Consider the following 16,465-nt stretch of genomic DNA (forward strand, 5'->3'; position numbering starts at 1 on the left):
AGATAAAGGAGCACAGAGGATTTCAAAAGCCTTCTTTGTCACACAACAAAATTTGTAAGTCAGAAAGGTATGGATGGTTACACCCATTTTTTAGATGCTGCAATGGAGCCCATGCCAGAGTTGAGACCAGGGTCCGCGTTCCTTTTCTCCTGCTCATTGTTCTTTGTGTCCTAGCATCCTACTTCTGTTCAAATAGCCTCAAGGAATCTATCAGGGTCAAATCATGATGCTCGGGTTATGAAAATTGCATATCACAGGAGACCAGTGGGCTGGCAAGAATCGGCCATGGTGCTCGTACCTTGGGAGTAGAGCCACGACCGGGGTGAGGAAGCACAGGAGGTAGAAGGTGGGGTCTGAGAGCTGGTTTTCCATCACCCAGTAGGGGTTGGCGGGACTGTTACAGGTGACACAGATGGCGTTGTACAGCAGCGACACCACAAAATACAGCAGGAAGCTGCCCAGGAGGACGAGCCCATGGATGTAGGTCTGCAGAGGGAAAGAAGAAAATGGCATTGAAGGTATTGGTTAGGTTAGAGGGCAGTGCAATTGAAATACTTGGCTAACTTTATTTTAAGCAGTTTTGAAATGTAACGCAAACACATAGTTTAAAAGGTGAAATGGTTTAATGGATCATTGTAAAGCAAAGGTCCATGTTGCTACCGCCTAGAACTGGAATATCCATGCTCCAGGAGCCCCCAGATTACTTATTTCTTCCTTGTCTTTGGTAATAATTTCCACGCTACCCTTAGTAGCTTTACCACACATTTAGGTTTCCCTATGTGTCCTATTTTGAAATGTTGGATAAGTTGAATGTTGTGTGATTTTTTGTCTCAATTTTATATTTGTGTGATGAGTCCATTTTTTTTTTTGATGGTAGGGAATTCATTTTCAAAGCAACAGAGTGTTTTGTAATCTGATCTTATTTTGTCCTGCCTGGTTTGTGCTTCTCTTCAATCTTGTCTTCTTGTAAGCATACTGTTTTGTATAATTTGTCTTCTGCACTAGTTTAGAAGTTATATATCCCAGTTTAATTTCACTTCTAATTCAGTAAGTATCAATCTTAACTTATTATGGCTTGGAGTATATCATTTTTCCATCCTTTTGAACCACTCAAGCATGTTAGATCACTTTAATCCTTTTTACACCCTCCCTAACTTATTTATTATTGCTTTTTATTTTCTTTTTAGGTACTGGGAATCAAACTCAGGGCCTTGCACTTGCCAGGCAGGAGCTGTGCTGCTGATCTACATCTCTGGTTATTTTGTTTTCTAAATTTCTTCCTTTTTTCTTTCTTTTTTTAATTTAAAAAACAACAGAAAGGAATAAGAACTGAAATACAGAATTTCAAAACAAAATAATAGGAGATTAACATTTGTAAGATGGAATTTCAAGGTTGCACTAATTTGCATCTGTCGACTGATCAGTGATGCTGAATGTTTCTTCATATATTTATTTGCCATTTGTATTTCTTCATCTGAGAACTGTGTGTTCATCTCAGATGCCCATTTTTGGATTTGGTCTTTGAATTTGGGGGGCCTGATTTTTTTTCAATTCTTTGTGTGTTCTAGATAGAAGCCCTTTGTCTGAGGGACAGTTGGTTAAACTTTTTTTCCCATTCTGTAGGTTTTCTTTTCACTCTGCTGGTGATTTCTTTCGTAAGTGCAAAAACTTTTTAAGAAGATGAGATTCCAGTTGTTGATTCTTTGACATACTTTCCATGCAGTTTGGGTTTTGTTCAAGAATTCTCCAATGTCTTCAAGATTTCTAGTTACCTTGCCTTCAGGTAGATTTAGTGTTTCTATTTTAATATTCAGACTTTCGATCCATTTTGATTTTAGTGGATGGTCCTTTTCTTTCCCCTCTGTTTAATTACTTGCCTTGCTGGGTGGATTCATTCTGCTGGTGTTCATGGAGTTGTCTGTTGTCTCCTTCTAGAATGTCCTTTAGAACATTTTGGAGTGCTAGATGGAGCCAATCTGTAGCTGCTCTGAGTTCTGACTTCTGTTGGCCCCCTTCCAAAAAGGCTCCTGAGCAATGGCCCACTCCTGTCTGAACCTGAATAACCCCCTAACCAGCTCAGTCCACAGCATCCACTGCTCTGTTACAGTGGTGCATTTCTCTGTGGAGGCCTCTGGGGTCACCAGTAGTTACTGTGAATCTGCAGGTTTGAACTGCCCCTCCCATGCCATGAGCCAGGGCTCCTGTCTGCTTCCACTTCCCTCTTCTGTGCTGTGTTCCTCTCTTAATTCTCTCCATGTACTTTAATTCTTGCTTCAGATCCTTGCTTGGCCCCTTCCCTCTTCTTCCTCACATTGCTATATCCCGAGATCTGGATACCAGAATCAGAGAGGCTGTTTCTTTGCTGCTCTCCATTCTGCCATTTTACTGGAAACTCTGGCTTCCACTATAATGATTGGGGAACTAGCTTTATCTCTTTATCTGTTGTTCCTTAGATGGAAATTTTCATTTCTTAAAAATTTACCTACTGTTCATGTTTTATTTTATCTTTGGTGTTCATTGTAGTATGTATGGATAACCCACATGCAGTAAGTATGGATTTGTTTTTTATCTTGGTTAGGTTTTTTTTAAATCTTCTTGGATCTGTGGGTTAATGTCTTTCAATCACTTATGCAAAATTATCAAGATATCTTTTCAAATACTACCTGTATTTTATCCATCTTATAATTTCCTTCTGAGATTCTTTCCAAATGTATGTTGATTTTTCATCTACTAGTTTATGTTATATTTCTTAACAACTCTTCTGTAATTTTCATTATTTTTTCTTCTTTTGTATTTTGGATAATTTCAATTAATTGACCTCTTAATAATTTCAATCTGCTATTAAATTATTGTAATTCTTATTACTGAGTGTTCTGTTTGGTCTCTTTTAAAATTTACTAAGTTACTTTGTATAATTTACCAACCTCTGGTGACATTTTAAAGCTTATTATTTCTTTAGACATACTGAGCATAGATTCTGTATAAAAATGGGATAATTCAATATTTGATATATTTGTTTCTTTGATTCTCACTTGTAGGTTCTTGTTTCCTTGTGAGAATGGTCATTTTTGAGTGTGTGATACTATTTCTAAAGAGTTAGTAGGGACCGTTTGAGGGTTAGTGTGTAGGTACCATCGTGCAGTCAGGCTTGTGTATATGCATTGCAAAGCCCTTGGGTCAGTGGCTCATGCCAGTCTTGATTCCCTGGACACTGAATTTATAGGTTGAAGTTTGGCTTACCCAGATGGTGTGGACCTGGGCTGGACATGTATGTGAGGCCAGCCTATGGTGACAACCTTTGAGGTTAGTTCTTTATGTTGATTGTCTTCAGCATAGGAGGAATAACCTCTGTAGAACCTGCTGATGAGAGGGTAGAGGCTGATGCATCTTTAGTGTGCCCCTAGCCTTACTCTGTGACTTCGATATCCAAATATTCTGGAGCCTGTTAGTAGGCTCGTACTCCAGGAACCTGTGTTTTAATTTATTAGCCTTTTACTCAAGTCTGTCAAAAAAAAATTCATTTGGGCAGCGTCATAAATATCCGCAGAGAGACCGGCACTGGTTCAACTTGCTTCTCTAGAATCCCTCTTTCCCTGAGGTTTTGGTCTTTAGGTCAGTGATCAGCCCTTCACACTTTTATAGAGTTTAAAAAAGTATTATCTAGTGTCCTTGTTTTCATTTGAAGAGATAATCCAAGTAAGTCATGCCTTGAAGGAGCGAGCTAAGTTCCTCTTTTCTTTTTTAAATTATTTAATTGAAATAAAATTCTATTTGTCATGTGCAACACATTTTGAAACATTTGTGCATCGTGGAATGAGTAAGTCAAGCTGATTAACATACACATTATCTCACAAACTTTTTCTTCATGGTGAGAAGACTTAAAAATCTCTTATTAATTTAATACTATAGTACATGTGTAGTTATTAACTATAGTCATGTTGGACAATAGTTTTTTTTTTTTTAACTTATTCTCCTCTCTAACAAATTATTTAGCTAACTTTTACAGTTCTAGTAAGGACTGTGAATACAGATTCAACAAACTCAATAGACTCAATAAAATTCTGTTTTATTTCTGCAGAGGGAAGCACTAGACTAACCACTGATTTAAGTACTTTGCAAAGGAGACATTTTTCATTTCAACAGGCGACTCCAGCAGAATGCCAGAAATAGAAGAGACCACTGGGGTACTTGGTCTAGGACTGCATTGTGTGAATTAGCAATGCTAATTGTATTTCCATGTTTTAAAGCAGATGGGTGCAGTAGTTTGACAAAGAGAGGGCACAGAATCCTCAGGCTTACTACTGATTTTTAATATACAGTGGAGGTCTCATTACAATGTGCAGGGCATTTTGAAAAGCTAAAAAATATCTGCTGGTTAATGGGATCACAGAGAGCAGAGTTTCATTTGGAAATATCTTGACTTAAAAAATGTAATTAAATACTGCAAAATAGATGAAGATTTAAGTTTGACAGCTACAATGAAATGGGTGTAGTGATACATGCCTGTAATTCATACTACTCAGGAGGCTGATGCATGAACATCTCAAGTTCAAGGCAAGTCTGGGCAGTTTACCAAGGCTTTGTCTCAAAGCAAAAGAACCACTATCTCTTTGCAAATGGTCTCTTTTTTTAATCTTGAATTATAATTTTAGTATTTATCAATTTTTCCATGCATGTTTATATATTCATGTTTATGGATGCTTTTTGGCTTTATCATTTGTGTCCTATGTACTGTTTTCTCTCCTAAATTCATGTTTTGAAACCCTAATCCTCAATGTGATGGTGTTTGGAGGTGGGGCCATTGGAAAGGTAATTAGGTCATGGGAATGGAATCTTCATGAATGGGATTCCTGTCCTTGTAATGAAAGTCTTTCTGTCTGTTTCTCTCTCCCCTCTCTCTCTCTCCCTCCCTCCTTCATTATCTCCCTGTCTATATTTGCTTTTTCAAATATAGCTAAAAGGCATCTACCGACAAGCCAGGCAGAAGGCTTTCCGTATCCAATGGCCACACTGACACAATGATCTTGAACTTCCAGTCTCTATGCAAAAAATAACTTTTTGTTTCTTGAAGCCACCCAGTCTATAGTATTTGTTATGCCAACTTGAGCAGACTGATACTTCTATGATTTTTTAACTTGGCATTACATTTCAGAATTTTATCTACGTTGCCATAGGTTCAGTTTATTCATTTTAACCACCAGTGCTCCTTGACTTACAACAGGGTGATGGCTTGATAAACCCATTATAACTTGAACATGCATCATAATACACTTAATCTATTGCACATCATAGCTGAGTGATACAGTTCACTATAGCGATGGGTTGTCTACTACTCTTGTGACTATGTGGGTGACTGCGAGTTGCTACCACTGCCCAGCATTACTCTGAGGGACTATCTCCTTATTAGCACAAGAAAAGATTGAAGTTCAAAATTTGATGTATGGTTTCTATCTTGCTTTTATACCACTGTAAAGTTGAAAAACACTGTAAGTCAAAACATTCTAAGCAAGGACTTTGTATTCTAGTATATGGATATACCACAGTTTTACTCTTGATGGACAATTAGGCTTCCTTTTTGTTTGCTATTATGAGCAACGCTATAGCACTACTTCTGTGCACTTCTCTTTATATATTGCTGTAAGGGTATGTTCAGGGTGCATACTTAGAAATAATTGTGTCATAGTGAATGAGTACTTGAAACTCTTCTAGCTATTTTCGAATTGCCCTTTGCAGAGATGTATAAATTTATAGTCTGCCAGCGGGAGATGGAAGTTCCTTAGTTGTGCTTACCACTGAGTTCATTCACCACCATTTTATTTAGAATTTTTTACATCTCTGTTCATTGGTGAAATTGTTTCATAACTTTTTCCCTTGACCTGGCCGTGTCCATTTTGCTATCTGCTATCCTTGCCATGAGAAACATTGTTATAGTGTCAGTGTACACGTCCCTCCAAAAGTCACAGCTGAGGAAGTATGGAGAGGTAGAATGTTTGGGGAAGTGGATAATTCCTGAGGGCTCTGCTCTTTCCTGTGGGTCAGTCCTTTTATGAAAGGGGTTGAAGGCAGTGCCTCCGTGCCTTTTGCCTTTCTGCCATGTGAGGATACATCTTGTGTCCCTTTCATCTTTTCTGGCATGCAGTGACACAGCGGTCATCCCTTTTACCTTCCCTCTTTAGATGATGCAGAAAAGATGCACAGAGTAGCCCTTGCCAGCCACTGAGATTGCCAGTACCTGGATCTTGGGTTTCCCAATCCGTTGCTTGCCAGTGGCTTTTGTGTGACTGTCAAAGTCAACCATCCCTTTTAAGTAACTTTGTCTCTGGTAGACTTTAATATGGGTCTCTTAATTGTACAGTTTCACTATAATACAGGTGCTATAACTAGATTTATTTTAATATTCTCAAAGATTAATGTTTCAAATATTGATTCTTTATCATTTTCTTCTTAATTTTGTGAGAAATACATTTCTATCCTTCATCAACTACTCTCTCATATTTTGTTATAGCAGCATAAATGAACTAAAAAGTTATCTTTTCCTATTTTTTTTATTCCATGAAGATAAATGGTTATAAAACAGATGTCATCTATCTCTTACAAGTTTGGTCAAACTCACCTCTGTAATCCTTTGGATTTTAATGTTTTGAGGACTTTGATTTTCTTTATTTACATTTGTTGAGTGATATCAACTATGTTTTGGTAAATTTTACATTTAAAGACATTTTGAAAATATATGAATTAAAAACTTGATGGTACATATAATTATTATCTTTCCTATCCCCAAGAGTTTTTTGTGTCCTCTACAAAATCTGTTTCGTCAGAGTTTAATTTTCTTTAAGACTTTTGAGGAGTCTTTTGCAAATAGTCAATGTGTTTGAAAAAATGTATATTTGCTATTTGTTTGGAGCAGTGTTTTATATATTAGATCAAATATGATGTTTAATCAGAGCCTGTGCATCCTTTCTCCTTTCTGTCTATTTGATCTATGCAAGTCTGATACAGCTGTAAAATAATCTCATGCTGTGATTATGAATTTGCGAACTTATCCTTATGACAAAATATCTAATATGATAATTTTTCTTTTAAAAGGAAAATTTAATCCATTTACATTTAGTTTGAGCACTGACGTTTGGATTTGGGCATATGTTGTATTTTTTGTTTGTCATTTTCTCTTTTCATCATCCCTGCATTCTGCAGAATAGATAGCTTCCTATACTTTCCCCTTCCCATTACTGTAGTGTTTAACCTTAACTTTCTAAGAAATTAATGTGAATGTTTATGAAAAACACAGTAAGTCTGACTTATGAACATTTGAATTGTGGACTTTTGCAGATATACTGTGTAAGATTTACAAGTGTACTGTATGAGACTTACTTTGTAGGATTATGAATGGACTTAATTTGTAAACATTCTCCTGGAACAGAGCTCATTCATAAATTGAGAACATTTTGTGAAATGTGTACCTCTCTTTTCCTCACATGTGTGACGAAGGCTGTCACATAAATTTTACTGTTTGACTAGTTCCTCCTCCTTCTCCTCCTCATGTTATTTCTTGGAGTTATATCTTTCTTAAAAATTTTCTTTGTCAGATATATTCTTTCTTTTGGTTGGGGGGAGTCTAAAGGTAATAAACCTCACAGTTCATCAAAAACTTTATTTTGCCCTATTTTTATTAATATGTATTAACTGCACCTATTAATGGGACCCAATGTTGTTGTGCATACATGAAAAGTCTTTGAAGATAATTAATCCATTGTTTTCTAATGACTTCTGGTTTGACTGTCAAAGTACTGCTATTTGTTTTTACATAACTCAGTCTCTGGTAGACTTTAAGATCACATCTGGGTCTCTTAATTATATATTTTCCTATGATATACCCAGATTTATTTTTATTGTTACATTACTGCTTCAAATATTGCTTCTTTATTGGTTTTCCATTTTACTTTCCTGCATCTCCTGTTATGTGGATGATGGAGTCATTCATTCTAGCCACCATTTCTCTTAATTATTTTTTCAGAATTGTGTGGCATTCTGGATGAGTTCCCAATATTACCTTCCAATTTGGTAGTTGGCTTTTTGCTGGAGTCTGATCTACAGGGTGTCCCGCAAGTTAACTTTTAATTTCAGTGACCAGTTTTCATTTTCAAGAGCTCTAAAGACCTCTTAGGTTGGCTTAGTTCCTCCTATCAAAGTCATGTCTTTGATTCTTGTATTTCTTGCTCATGGCTTCTGATAAAGCTGTAATTCCAAACAGTTTGTCACTGCCAACTTTAGGTTGCTTTCTTTTTGAGAGGGGAAGCTGATCCAACCACATAGAAGCCACATAGCCCACCTGCAAGAGCCCTGTCTGGTCCTGGGTCCAGAAAGCCTGCAGATTGAGCCTGCTCAGTATCTTGCCAAGCTGGTGGTTCCATTGCTCGGTTCTGTCACTGGCATGCTTCAGAGCACAAGGGGTTTTCAAAACGGGAACTTAAATCCACAAGTTCCCTTTGGTGGCTCTTCGGTTTTGCTTATGATGATGGTGAGATAAGTTCCATTGCATAATAGAGGAAGGAATTTTTTGCACCTACTTGGGGGCAGTTTTCCAAGCGTTTGATGCTTTCAGAAAGGGCCATTTCAATGTGGTTAGGAATAAATCTTTCTGTACTGATTTCCATATACCACTTCAATCTTGTCTCTTCACACTATTAGCAAAGTGGTTACATGCTCAAGAGCCAGACTGCAGCATGCAAATTCTGCTTTTCTCTTAACTGCTTAGATTTGTTAATCCTGTGGTACATATTTCTAAATCTGTACAATGGGGATCTAAAGATACCTGACACGACAGGCTCTGTGAGGTTCAATAAGGCAATATGTGCGACTCATGATTTTAAGTTCTTTGTCTTTATACTTACCGTAAACTAGAAAATTTCATTGAGAAGGCTGGCAGTGCCTTTTCAGAAGTAAAAATGTGATAGACACATAACATGCGATGTTGTGATCTGAAGGCAGTTTTTTAGTGAAATTAAATGGGAAACAGTTCTCCGTATACAACCTCAGGCACGCTTAGTCCAATCTTTTCTTTGCCTCTGTAATTCCCATGAATGTTTTTTATCAGTGTTACCAAATTTTTGCAACTAACTGCCTCATGTTTACTGTGTGTTAGATTTGTCATCCTGGGTGGATAAGCATACTGAGACCAGGGATGGATCATCTTTACTCAAATCACCCCTTTACATGTAGGATACACGTAGGGGCTCAGTATGTATTTCCTGAATATATCAGAATGCAGAGAAATGACTCAAAAATCTTAATGTTGTCAATAGACAGGAGCATACTTTTTAAGCTAAAGGGGACCTGGGATTCTTACCCACGTCTTCATTTCCATTGCTTGGTGCAAGAGGATTGTGATGAGGGAGATGGTGTTGATCGGAGTTCCAAACGTGAAGACATCGATATCAGAGTCTTTGTAGGTCTGCAGAGAAGGAACAAACAGGTATTGTGAGATTAAGACTTTGATACAGTAATTAAAAAATATCAGTGAAGACAGGTGTCAAGCAAGGGGAAGGAACAAGAAGAAAGGAACAGATGAATGGAACACATGACAGATAAGCTGATGAGACTACATTGTTTAGAGGTATGTTTACCAGAAGAATCCATCATGAAGGTTTTGAAACCCTTGTGGAATGAATGAACAAAGGACTTACTGAACACACCCCAGGCACTGTGCTGAGGCTAATTCTGTGTCCATTTTCAGTGCTTTTACTGTGTGTTAGGCTCAAGAGATATGCTGCAATTTAAAGTGGTGAGTGAAGATGAGGACAGTAGAGAGGTGGACAAGAGGCCCTGGAAACACAGAAGACAGATCAGCTGAGAGTAAGGGAAGTCAGTCCCTTGAGAACACAGGGAACTGCAGTTCAGGGAAAAGTCCTGAAGATAAACAAGGTAGGTTTGTAGAACTCTGTACTCCTGTGCTATATCTGTTAAACATTTGGTAGGAGAAAAAGGTAAAGCAAGAAAGACAAACAGAGGCAGTTGGAAACTGGTAAATTTGAACAAAGCCTGGGATGCTTGCCTTCCATACCTCTCTCTTGTTGCTAATTGTAAAATAATATGAGCTCAGAGGCTGGGTTAGCGTCATTGTTTACCTTGTCCCTGTCCAGGAAGGATACAGGTATCTTTTCTAAACCCCTGTAATTTAAACAGGGAATCAAATTGAGATGGTACTGGTATTATTTGCTGTCATGTAATCGCTGTTTACTTGAGAAATATAGTACCAATTTTTATCAAAACTTGCTGCTTTGACCTTGGAAGCACAAATGTATATATAATTCAAGGGCTGTAAATTCACACATCTTCAATAATTAGACAGGAAGCAGTGGATGAGCAAAATGTTCCAGGTGTAAGACAAAGGGCAATAGAGGGGACAATGTCTAGAAAATTAGACTACATGTTCCCCATCTAAGCAGGGCTGAGTCAACTCTGGATTCTCATTATGAGGCAAAAAAATGACCCAGTAAAAGAACAGCTCTCAGTTTTTCAAAAGCCACTAGAAAGTAACTTTCTATCTAGGATGTAGAATGCAACCACCAGTTTGGATCCTCTACTCTGGAGTGTCCAAAAAGATACTGCTAGTCTGCAATTGCATATAACCAGGATGGGTCACACACTGTGACTTAGGTGTCTAGAATGACACCATGGGACTTACCAGGTAAGGAATAAAGAAACAGATGAGGCTCTGGTAGAATGCATCCATCATGGAAATCCAGAAAGTTGATAGGTTGTAACACTGCCAGGGAAAAACACACCCACAGTTACTACCACCGAAGCAAACTCTGTTCTTTGTGTGTGGCCAACAGACAATATGTCACTTGCAATACTTCTTGTAGCCACAATAGAATGGGGCACAGGCATGAGGTGACTGATTTCAGTGCTAGTCTCAACTCTGCTATTCAGAGTGTGACCTTTTAACAATTACTAAACTGCTCTGAGGAGAACTGGTTTCTTTTTCCCTAGATGTAGATAAGCACATTTGCTTCGAGTTAAGGAGGACTAGGTGTAATTGTGCCTTGATATCTGGCAAGTGCCTGGTGGTTAATATCAATCACCGCTTCTATGGCTTGTGCTACTACCAACCCGGACCATGTATACATTTAAAAGTTTCTAAGTGACATCATTCACATCCCAGGACTACAGGACCACAGAGACAACTCGATGGCTGCAGAGAAAAACCTTTTTTTTGCTTCATGTTTTCTGTCTTCCTGGGGAAAAAGAAAACCTGCACAGTTTGTTCTCACTACACTGACCTCCTTACATGGTAGACACTCAGGGAGTGTGCTGTGTACCCATCGTGCCTGTGGGAAAGGGAAATTAGAACAATCTAAGATATGTTTGGGCTGCCCCAGGCCTCCTGCTTGGACTGCTCCGTTGTTTTCTCTTCCTGTCTTTGGGTCACTGCAAGGCAGCCAGGGTCTCTCTGGTCTTCTCCGTCCCATCTCCTTGTCTTTGGGCTGCTCTGACCACCTGCAGTGCCTGCCGTCTGCCTTCTGCAAATCATTCATGGCTGCCCTGTTTTCTAAAAATATGTTTGACGTCTTTCCAGGCCTTCAACCTGATATCAAGGTCCTGCCTATGTGTGATCGTGACTTAAGTGTTGCCTTTCCCACTGCGAAGCAGAAGCATTCATTTATGAGTGTGTTACCCGGTCCTGAGCAAACTAACTTTTGGACTCAGGACTTCCAAAACTAGGTGCTATGGATTGGATATGGTTTGGATATGTCCCTCAAGGGTTCAAGTTCTGGCACCCTGTCCTCAGTGTGGTGACGTGAAGAGATAGATGATGGTATTTTTATGAGATAGGACCTAATGGGAGGTGATTAATGCTGGTCTCAGAGAGTGATGTGTTCCCCTGAGAGTGGTTTGCTATAAAAAAAATCAGGCCTGCCCCCAGATCTTTCTGGCTTCTTGTCTCACCCCCGTCTTAGTCACTTTTCTTGCTGCTGAGACAAAATACCTGACACCCAACATTAAAGGAGGAAAAGTTTATTTGGCTCACAATTTTTAGAGGTTTCAGTTCATAGTTGGCTGGCTCCGAGACAGGGTGACATGGTGGAGGGGCATCTCAGAAGAGAAACAGTCCATGGCAAGGCAGGCAGAAGATAGCAAAGCAGCATGCAAGGAGCATCAGGCGACAGCAGCAGCAAGTGATGGCAGTAGCCGTGTTTCTGTCTCTTATACTCACCCAGGGTGGGGCACTCTTAATCCTACCATTGCACCATTAACCCCAGCATCACACACCCTAGACCCAGCCACCTCTGAAAAACCTCACCTATGACAGCATGAGGGCTTGGGGGTAAACCTAGCTACAAGCCATAACACCTTATGACCTCTCCTCCTCGCTCACGTTCCTACTGTGATGCCATTTTGATGGTCTGATGCAGTCAAAGACCAAACAGATGAGGTTGCCTGAACCTGCATTCACAGCATCCAAAACAGTGAGCTAAATAAACTTCTTTTCTTTCTACATTATGCAGATTCCAGTATGAATATTTTGTCATAATACCTTCAAAAAACTAATACACTTTATTGTGGGGATTCAATTTATATACTTCAAGGTCCTAGTAGAGATTTAGCATTTTTCTGCATGTTCTTTTCCCTTTCACTTAGAGAAGTCAGTCTTGACCTGTGATATAATTTAAAAGTGATTAAAAGAAAAAAAAATCACTGATCTTATGCAACACCCTCAGCAGCAAATGAGACAGAGGCCAGGAATTAGGAGAGGAGTTATTCAAAGTGATTCCAGAGGTCAGTGTCAGAACAGTGGCCAGAATGCAAGGCTCTCAACTGGTAGCCTAGTGCTCTTTCTTTGGCACCCAGGAAGTGAGGGAGGCCACATACAAGCTGTAAATACTCCAAGGTCACCTCCTCCTGGCTGCATGGGTCCTTTACCTCAGAGTTCTGGCCATTCTTGTACAGCTCAGGCAACTCCAGGAGTGTTTCTGCAGAGATGTCTTTATCGAGGATTCCGAAGATGATTGGAGGCAAAGAAGTGAAGAAGAGATTGAAGAATATCATCTGCCAGTAGTCGATCATGGTGGAGCCGGAGAAGCCGCAGAAGAACTGGTACCAGAAGAGCAGGTTGACGTAGCACTGCAGGCAGAGAGGAGGCTTGGTGAGCCAGGGCCCTGTGTGCTGCTGGTCAGCAGTTGCTGCCGGCGTGCTCTGACCTCTCACCTGTGCGCTGGGGCCCTCCATCTCCTCATGCCTAACATGCAGGCCTAGCTTTAATCCTTGCTGCAGCAGCTCCTGCTATTAATATTTCTATTGCTATTATCAATGCTCTTCAAGACCCCCTCAAGGGAACGCCATTAGCATGTGAAGTGAGGATACAACGGTGGTTTAAAAGACAGGCTTTAAATCCCCAGGTGTGTTACTTCCTAATTGTGTGACTTTGGACAAACTAGTTAACCTTTCTGAACAGCACTTTGTCACCTGTCCCAGGAACAGTAATGCATAGGCCATGTTGCACAAATGGCAACGGTGTGCTTATGTATCGTAAAGGGGTGTCACTGGCAGAAGCCACAGCTGTGGGCAGGAAGCCTGTGAGAAGCTGATCTCATGAGAAGGTTTACCTTTCCACACACTCCCTTATTTATTATTCAGAAGGGCAGATAGGACAATCTACCTAGTCATTGCTTTATTATTGTGTTTGGAAATCTCTGACTGCCTGGGGATGGGCGAGGTCCCTGTGGTATAGTGTATAGTGTAACGTGTAACGTGTCAGTGACTTGACCAGGGTCACATGGGCAGCAGGTCCTGGAGTCAGTCCCACAGAGCTGAGATGTTCTGGTTCTGCGGCAGACATGTGAAGGGTCTTACAAGAAATGAGTCAGCAGCTTTATGTTCAAACTAGAATTCTCATTTCCTAACTCCCTGGCTGGTTGCATTTTGAAGAGGCTATTATTATTAATTTAGTAACATGTTAAGTCTTTGTTCTAATGCCAATTATTATAATTATTCCTATATATGTTGTGAACAATCCACATTATATATCACTGTGTAGTGGGTTACTAGATATACAATGCACAAAACTTGTCCTAATGATCTTGTAAGATTGTTTTTGCTAATAATAGTATAGTATTTGTTGTTATATTAATAGACCATATTGAGAGCAGTAACAATAGTAGCAATTATTAGCCCTTGTCTACAGATGAGGATCTGAAATACCTGGCTGCTCTTTGCCCAGGCTGAGAGCTAGCGGGTCGTACAGTGAGCATCTGAATTTTCAAGCTGCTTTTGCTGTAAATACTCCAGCCTTTCTTGGTCCTGTCTTTGGCCTACACAGTTAGACTCATCTAGACATCTCTGACCTGTAACATAGCAAATATCCTTAGCCTGGCCCCTTGCAGAAAAGAGGTTCTGAGCCCTGAGGCTTGCTGTGTGGCTCCATCTCCATTCTGTCCCTTCTAACACCACTGTTCCCACACAGAAGAGATTCAGTAGTTATTTGGGAAGCTGGAGTCAATCTACATTCTCCAGTTCTTCATGGCCTCTTGAAGATTGCTTCCTCCCTGAGCCCTGGGGGGAATTGCGCCTGCTGAAATCTCCAGGTCTCACCTCACTGGGAGCCCACTGAACTCCCTGGCAGCAGCATCGCAGAGACGGGATGCTTGCTTTCTCCTAAGAAGCTTCAGTGCAGTAATTAATTCATTGTTCACATTTCAGTGCAGGGAGGGTTTTAATCCCCTCTGAAATTGGTTTCGGATGTGGGAGTCATAGTTCTCCACCTTCTAATTGTAGTGGAAGATAATGTGGCATCCGTATCACAATTTTGAGCACGGAATCGGGCTAGAAATAAATATCATTTAAAGTTTGAAAGCATGGCTGGTTGGAAACGTTTCCTTTTCTATTTCGCAAATTTAATGCAGAGCTTTATTATTGAAAAGAACGATTCCTTTGGTTACAAAAAAAAAAAAAAAAAAAAAAAAAAACAGGGGCATTTTGAATTCTAAATAAACAGCCTTTCATGCTCAGAGAGAGTTTCAACTCAAATGGAGCGACTTGTTTGCGTAGACTTGCTGAGATAATATTACCATCTAGTTGGTCGAATTTACATTATTTTTTGTCTGCTCTTTATTTGCATATGTATTGAATTTGGCACTGAAATAAGCTCACTCCTGAGTGAGGCTGACTGTCAGAGGGACCCAGAGCAAAAAAGCCACAGTTTTTTACCTGTTCCTTGACTAATCCACCCTGGTCTTAACCTTCCCCTTTTCCTTCTGCGAAGAGGAATTAGATTCCATTTGGGAACTTCTGGGGATTATTCATGGGGCTTTGAATTAGGTAATGAAAAACTCAGGCCTTTGTTCCTCACTTAGTATGGTGATGTTCTGACTCTTTGCTATACCCACTGTTAATCACAGACTTTTAGAATCTCTGGCAGCTTGAAAATCACAGTGTGGGCTTCTTTTGGACCCCCTGACAACTAGACAGAAATCAGCATAATTTTTAGGAGATACAACACTGTCTTACCAAAACCGTTTGCACAGTACTATGTGCTTTCCACAGCTCTGACCCTTAAAACTCATAGTAATACGTCTAGGAACAGTGAGAATCATATACTATCTTTGTTATCGGTGAGGAATCTCGGGGCAGTTAAATTAAGTGACTTTTCCAATGTCACCCAGAATGTTAAAGTCAGAAAAGATTCTAACTTGGATGATTCACCTATCCCAGGCACTTTTTGCCAACAGATGGGTCATGCCCTCCCTTTAGAGGAGCTTCTATGAGGAAGCCTGGAGGTGTCCAGTGATGTGCAGGTCTCAGGTTGAAGCCAGGGGCTCCAGGCCCACATTATGTGAGGGACCTTCACTCTCTCAGGCATAGTACATTGGGATGGTTCTATATGGGGAACAAATTTATGATAGAAGTCAGGTACATTCAAGCCCTGCTTCTTTGCAACAGAAAAATCTCATCTATGACATTTAACTGTAAGACTAATGACAGCAACGATGCTAATGAAAAATAATGGGTAACATTACAGAGTTATAACTTCATGCCCATCATTTTATATGTAAGCTCATATTTAAACTTCATAGTAAATTGGGTATGTGTCCCCAATGGGCCAGGTGTGAATGTTCAGTTGCCAGTCTGCCGAACCACTTGGAGATGAGGCCCAGAGAGAAGATATGAGGTCACCCGCAGTGTGCTCTAAACATGGATATTCAGACATTGGCCCTTTCTCTCTTTCACTTCCTGTTGTCACAGGGCAAGTGGCTTCCTCTGCCACGTGCTCCCACCATGATAGTTTGCCTTCCCACAGGCCCAAAAGTAATGGATCAACCAATCACATTTGGGTTGAAATCACAAATGGTGCAGTAACAAAGTCTTCCTCCTTAAATATCACATTAGGGATTTTGTCATAGCGATGAAAAGCTGACTGATAGCCCAGATATGAGAAAGATATTATTACTATGTGTATTATAAAGCT

The 16,465-nt window shown here is 39.8% G+C and overlaps 1 protein-coding gene and 1 long non-coding RNA gene across 4 annotated transcripts in view; one reads left to right on the forward strand and one right to left on the reverse strand.

The window, feature by feature from the left end:
• The window catches only part of LOC134471604 (uncharacterized), a 155,093-nt gene that overhangs the window by 43,984 nt on the left and 94,644 nt on the right, over positions 1 to 16,465 (forward strand). The window lies entirely within an intron of this gene.
• Atp10b (ATPase phospholipid transporting 10B (putative)) overlaps positions 1 to 16,465 on the reverse strand; it is a 306,922-nt gene that overhangs the window by 7,591 nt on the left and 282,866 nt on the right. For all 3 annotated transcript variants that reach the window (XM_063230738.1, XM_003473343.4, XM_013156194.3), the window contains 4 exons: positions 12,925 to 13,125; positions 10,685 to 10,765; positions 9,347 to 9,451; positions 299 to 486 (listed from right to left, as the gene is read on the reverse strand). In XM_063230738.1, coding sequence (XP_063086808.1) covers positions 299 to 486; positions 9,347 to 9,451; positions 10,685 to 10,765; positions 12,925 to 13,125 — 575 coding nt within the window. The remainder of the gene's footprint in view (positions 1 to 298; positions 487 to 9,346; positions 9,452 to 10,684; positions 10,766 to 12,924; positions 13,126 to 16,465) is intronic.

The sequence above is a fragment of the Cavia porcellus genome, unplaced genomic scaffold, assembly GCF_034190915.1.
Source record: "Cavia porcellus strain 051 isolate PalLab524CR breed Dunkin Hartley unplaced genomic scaffold, mCavPor4.1 scaffold_19, whole genome shotgun sequence".
Taxonomy (NCBI): Eukaryota; Metazoa; Chordata; class Mammalia; order Rodentia; family Caviidae; genus Cavia; species Cavia porcellus.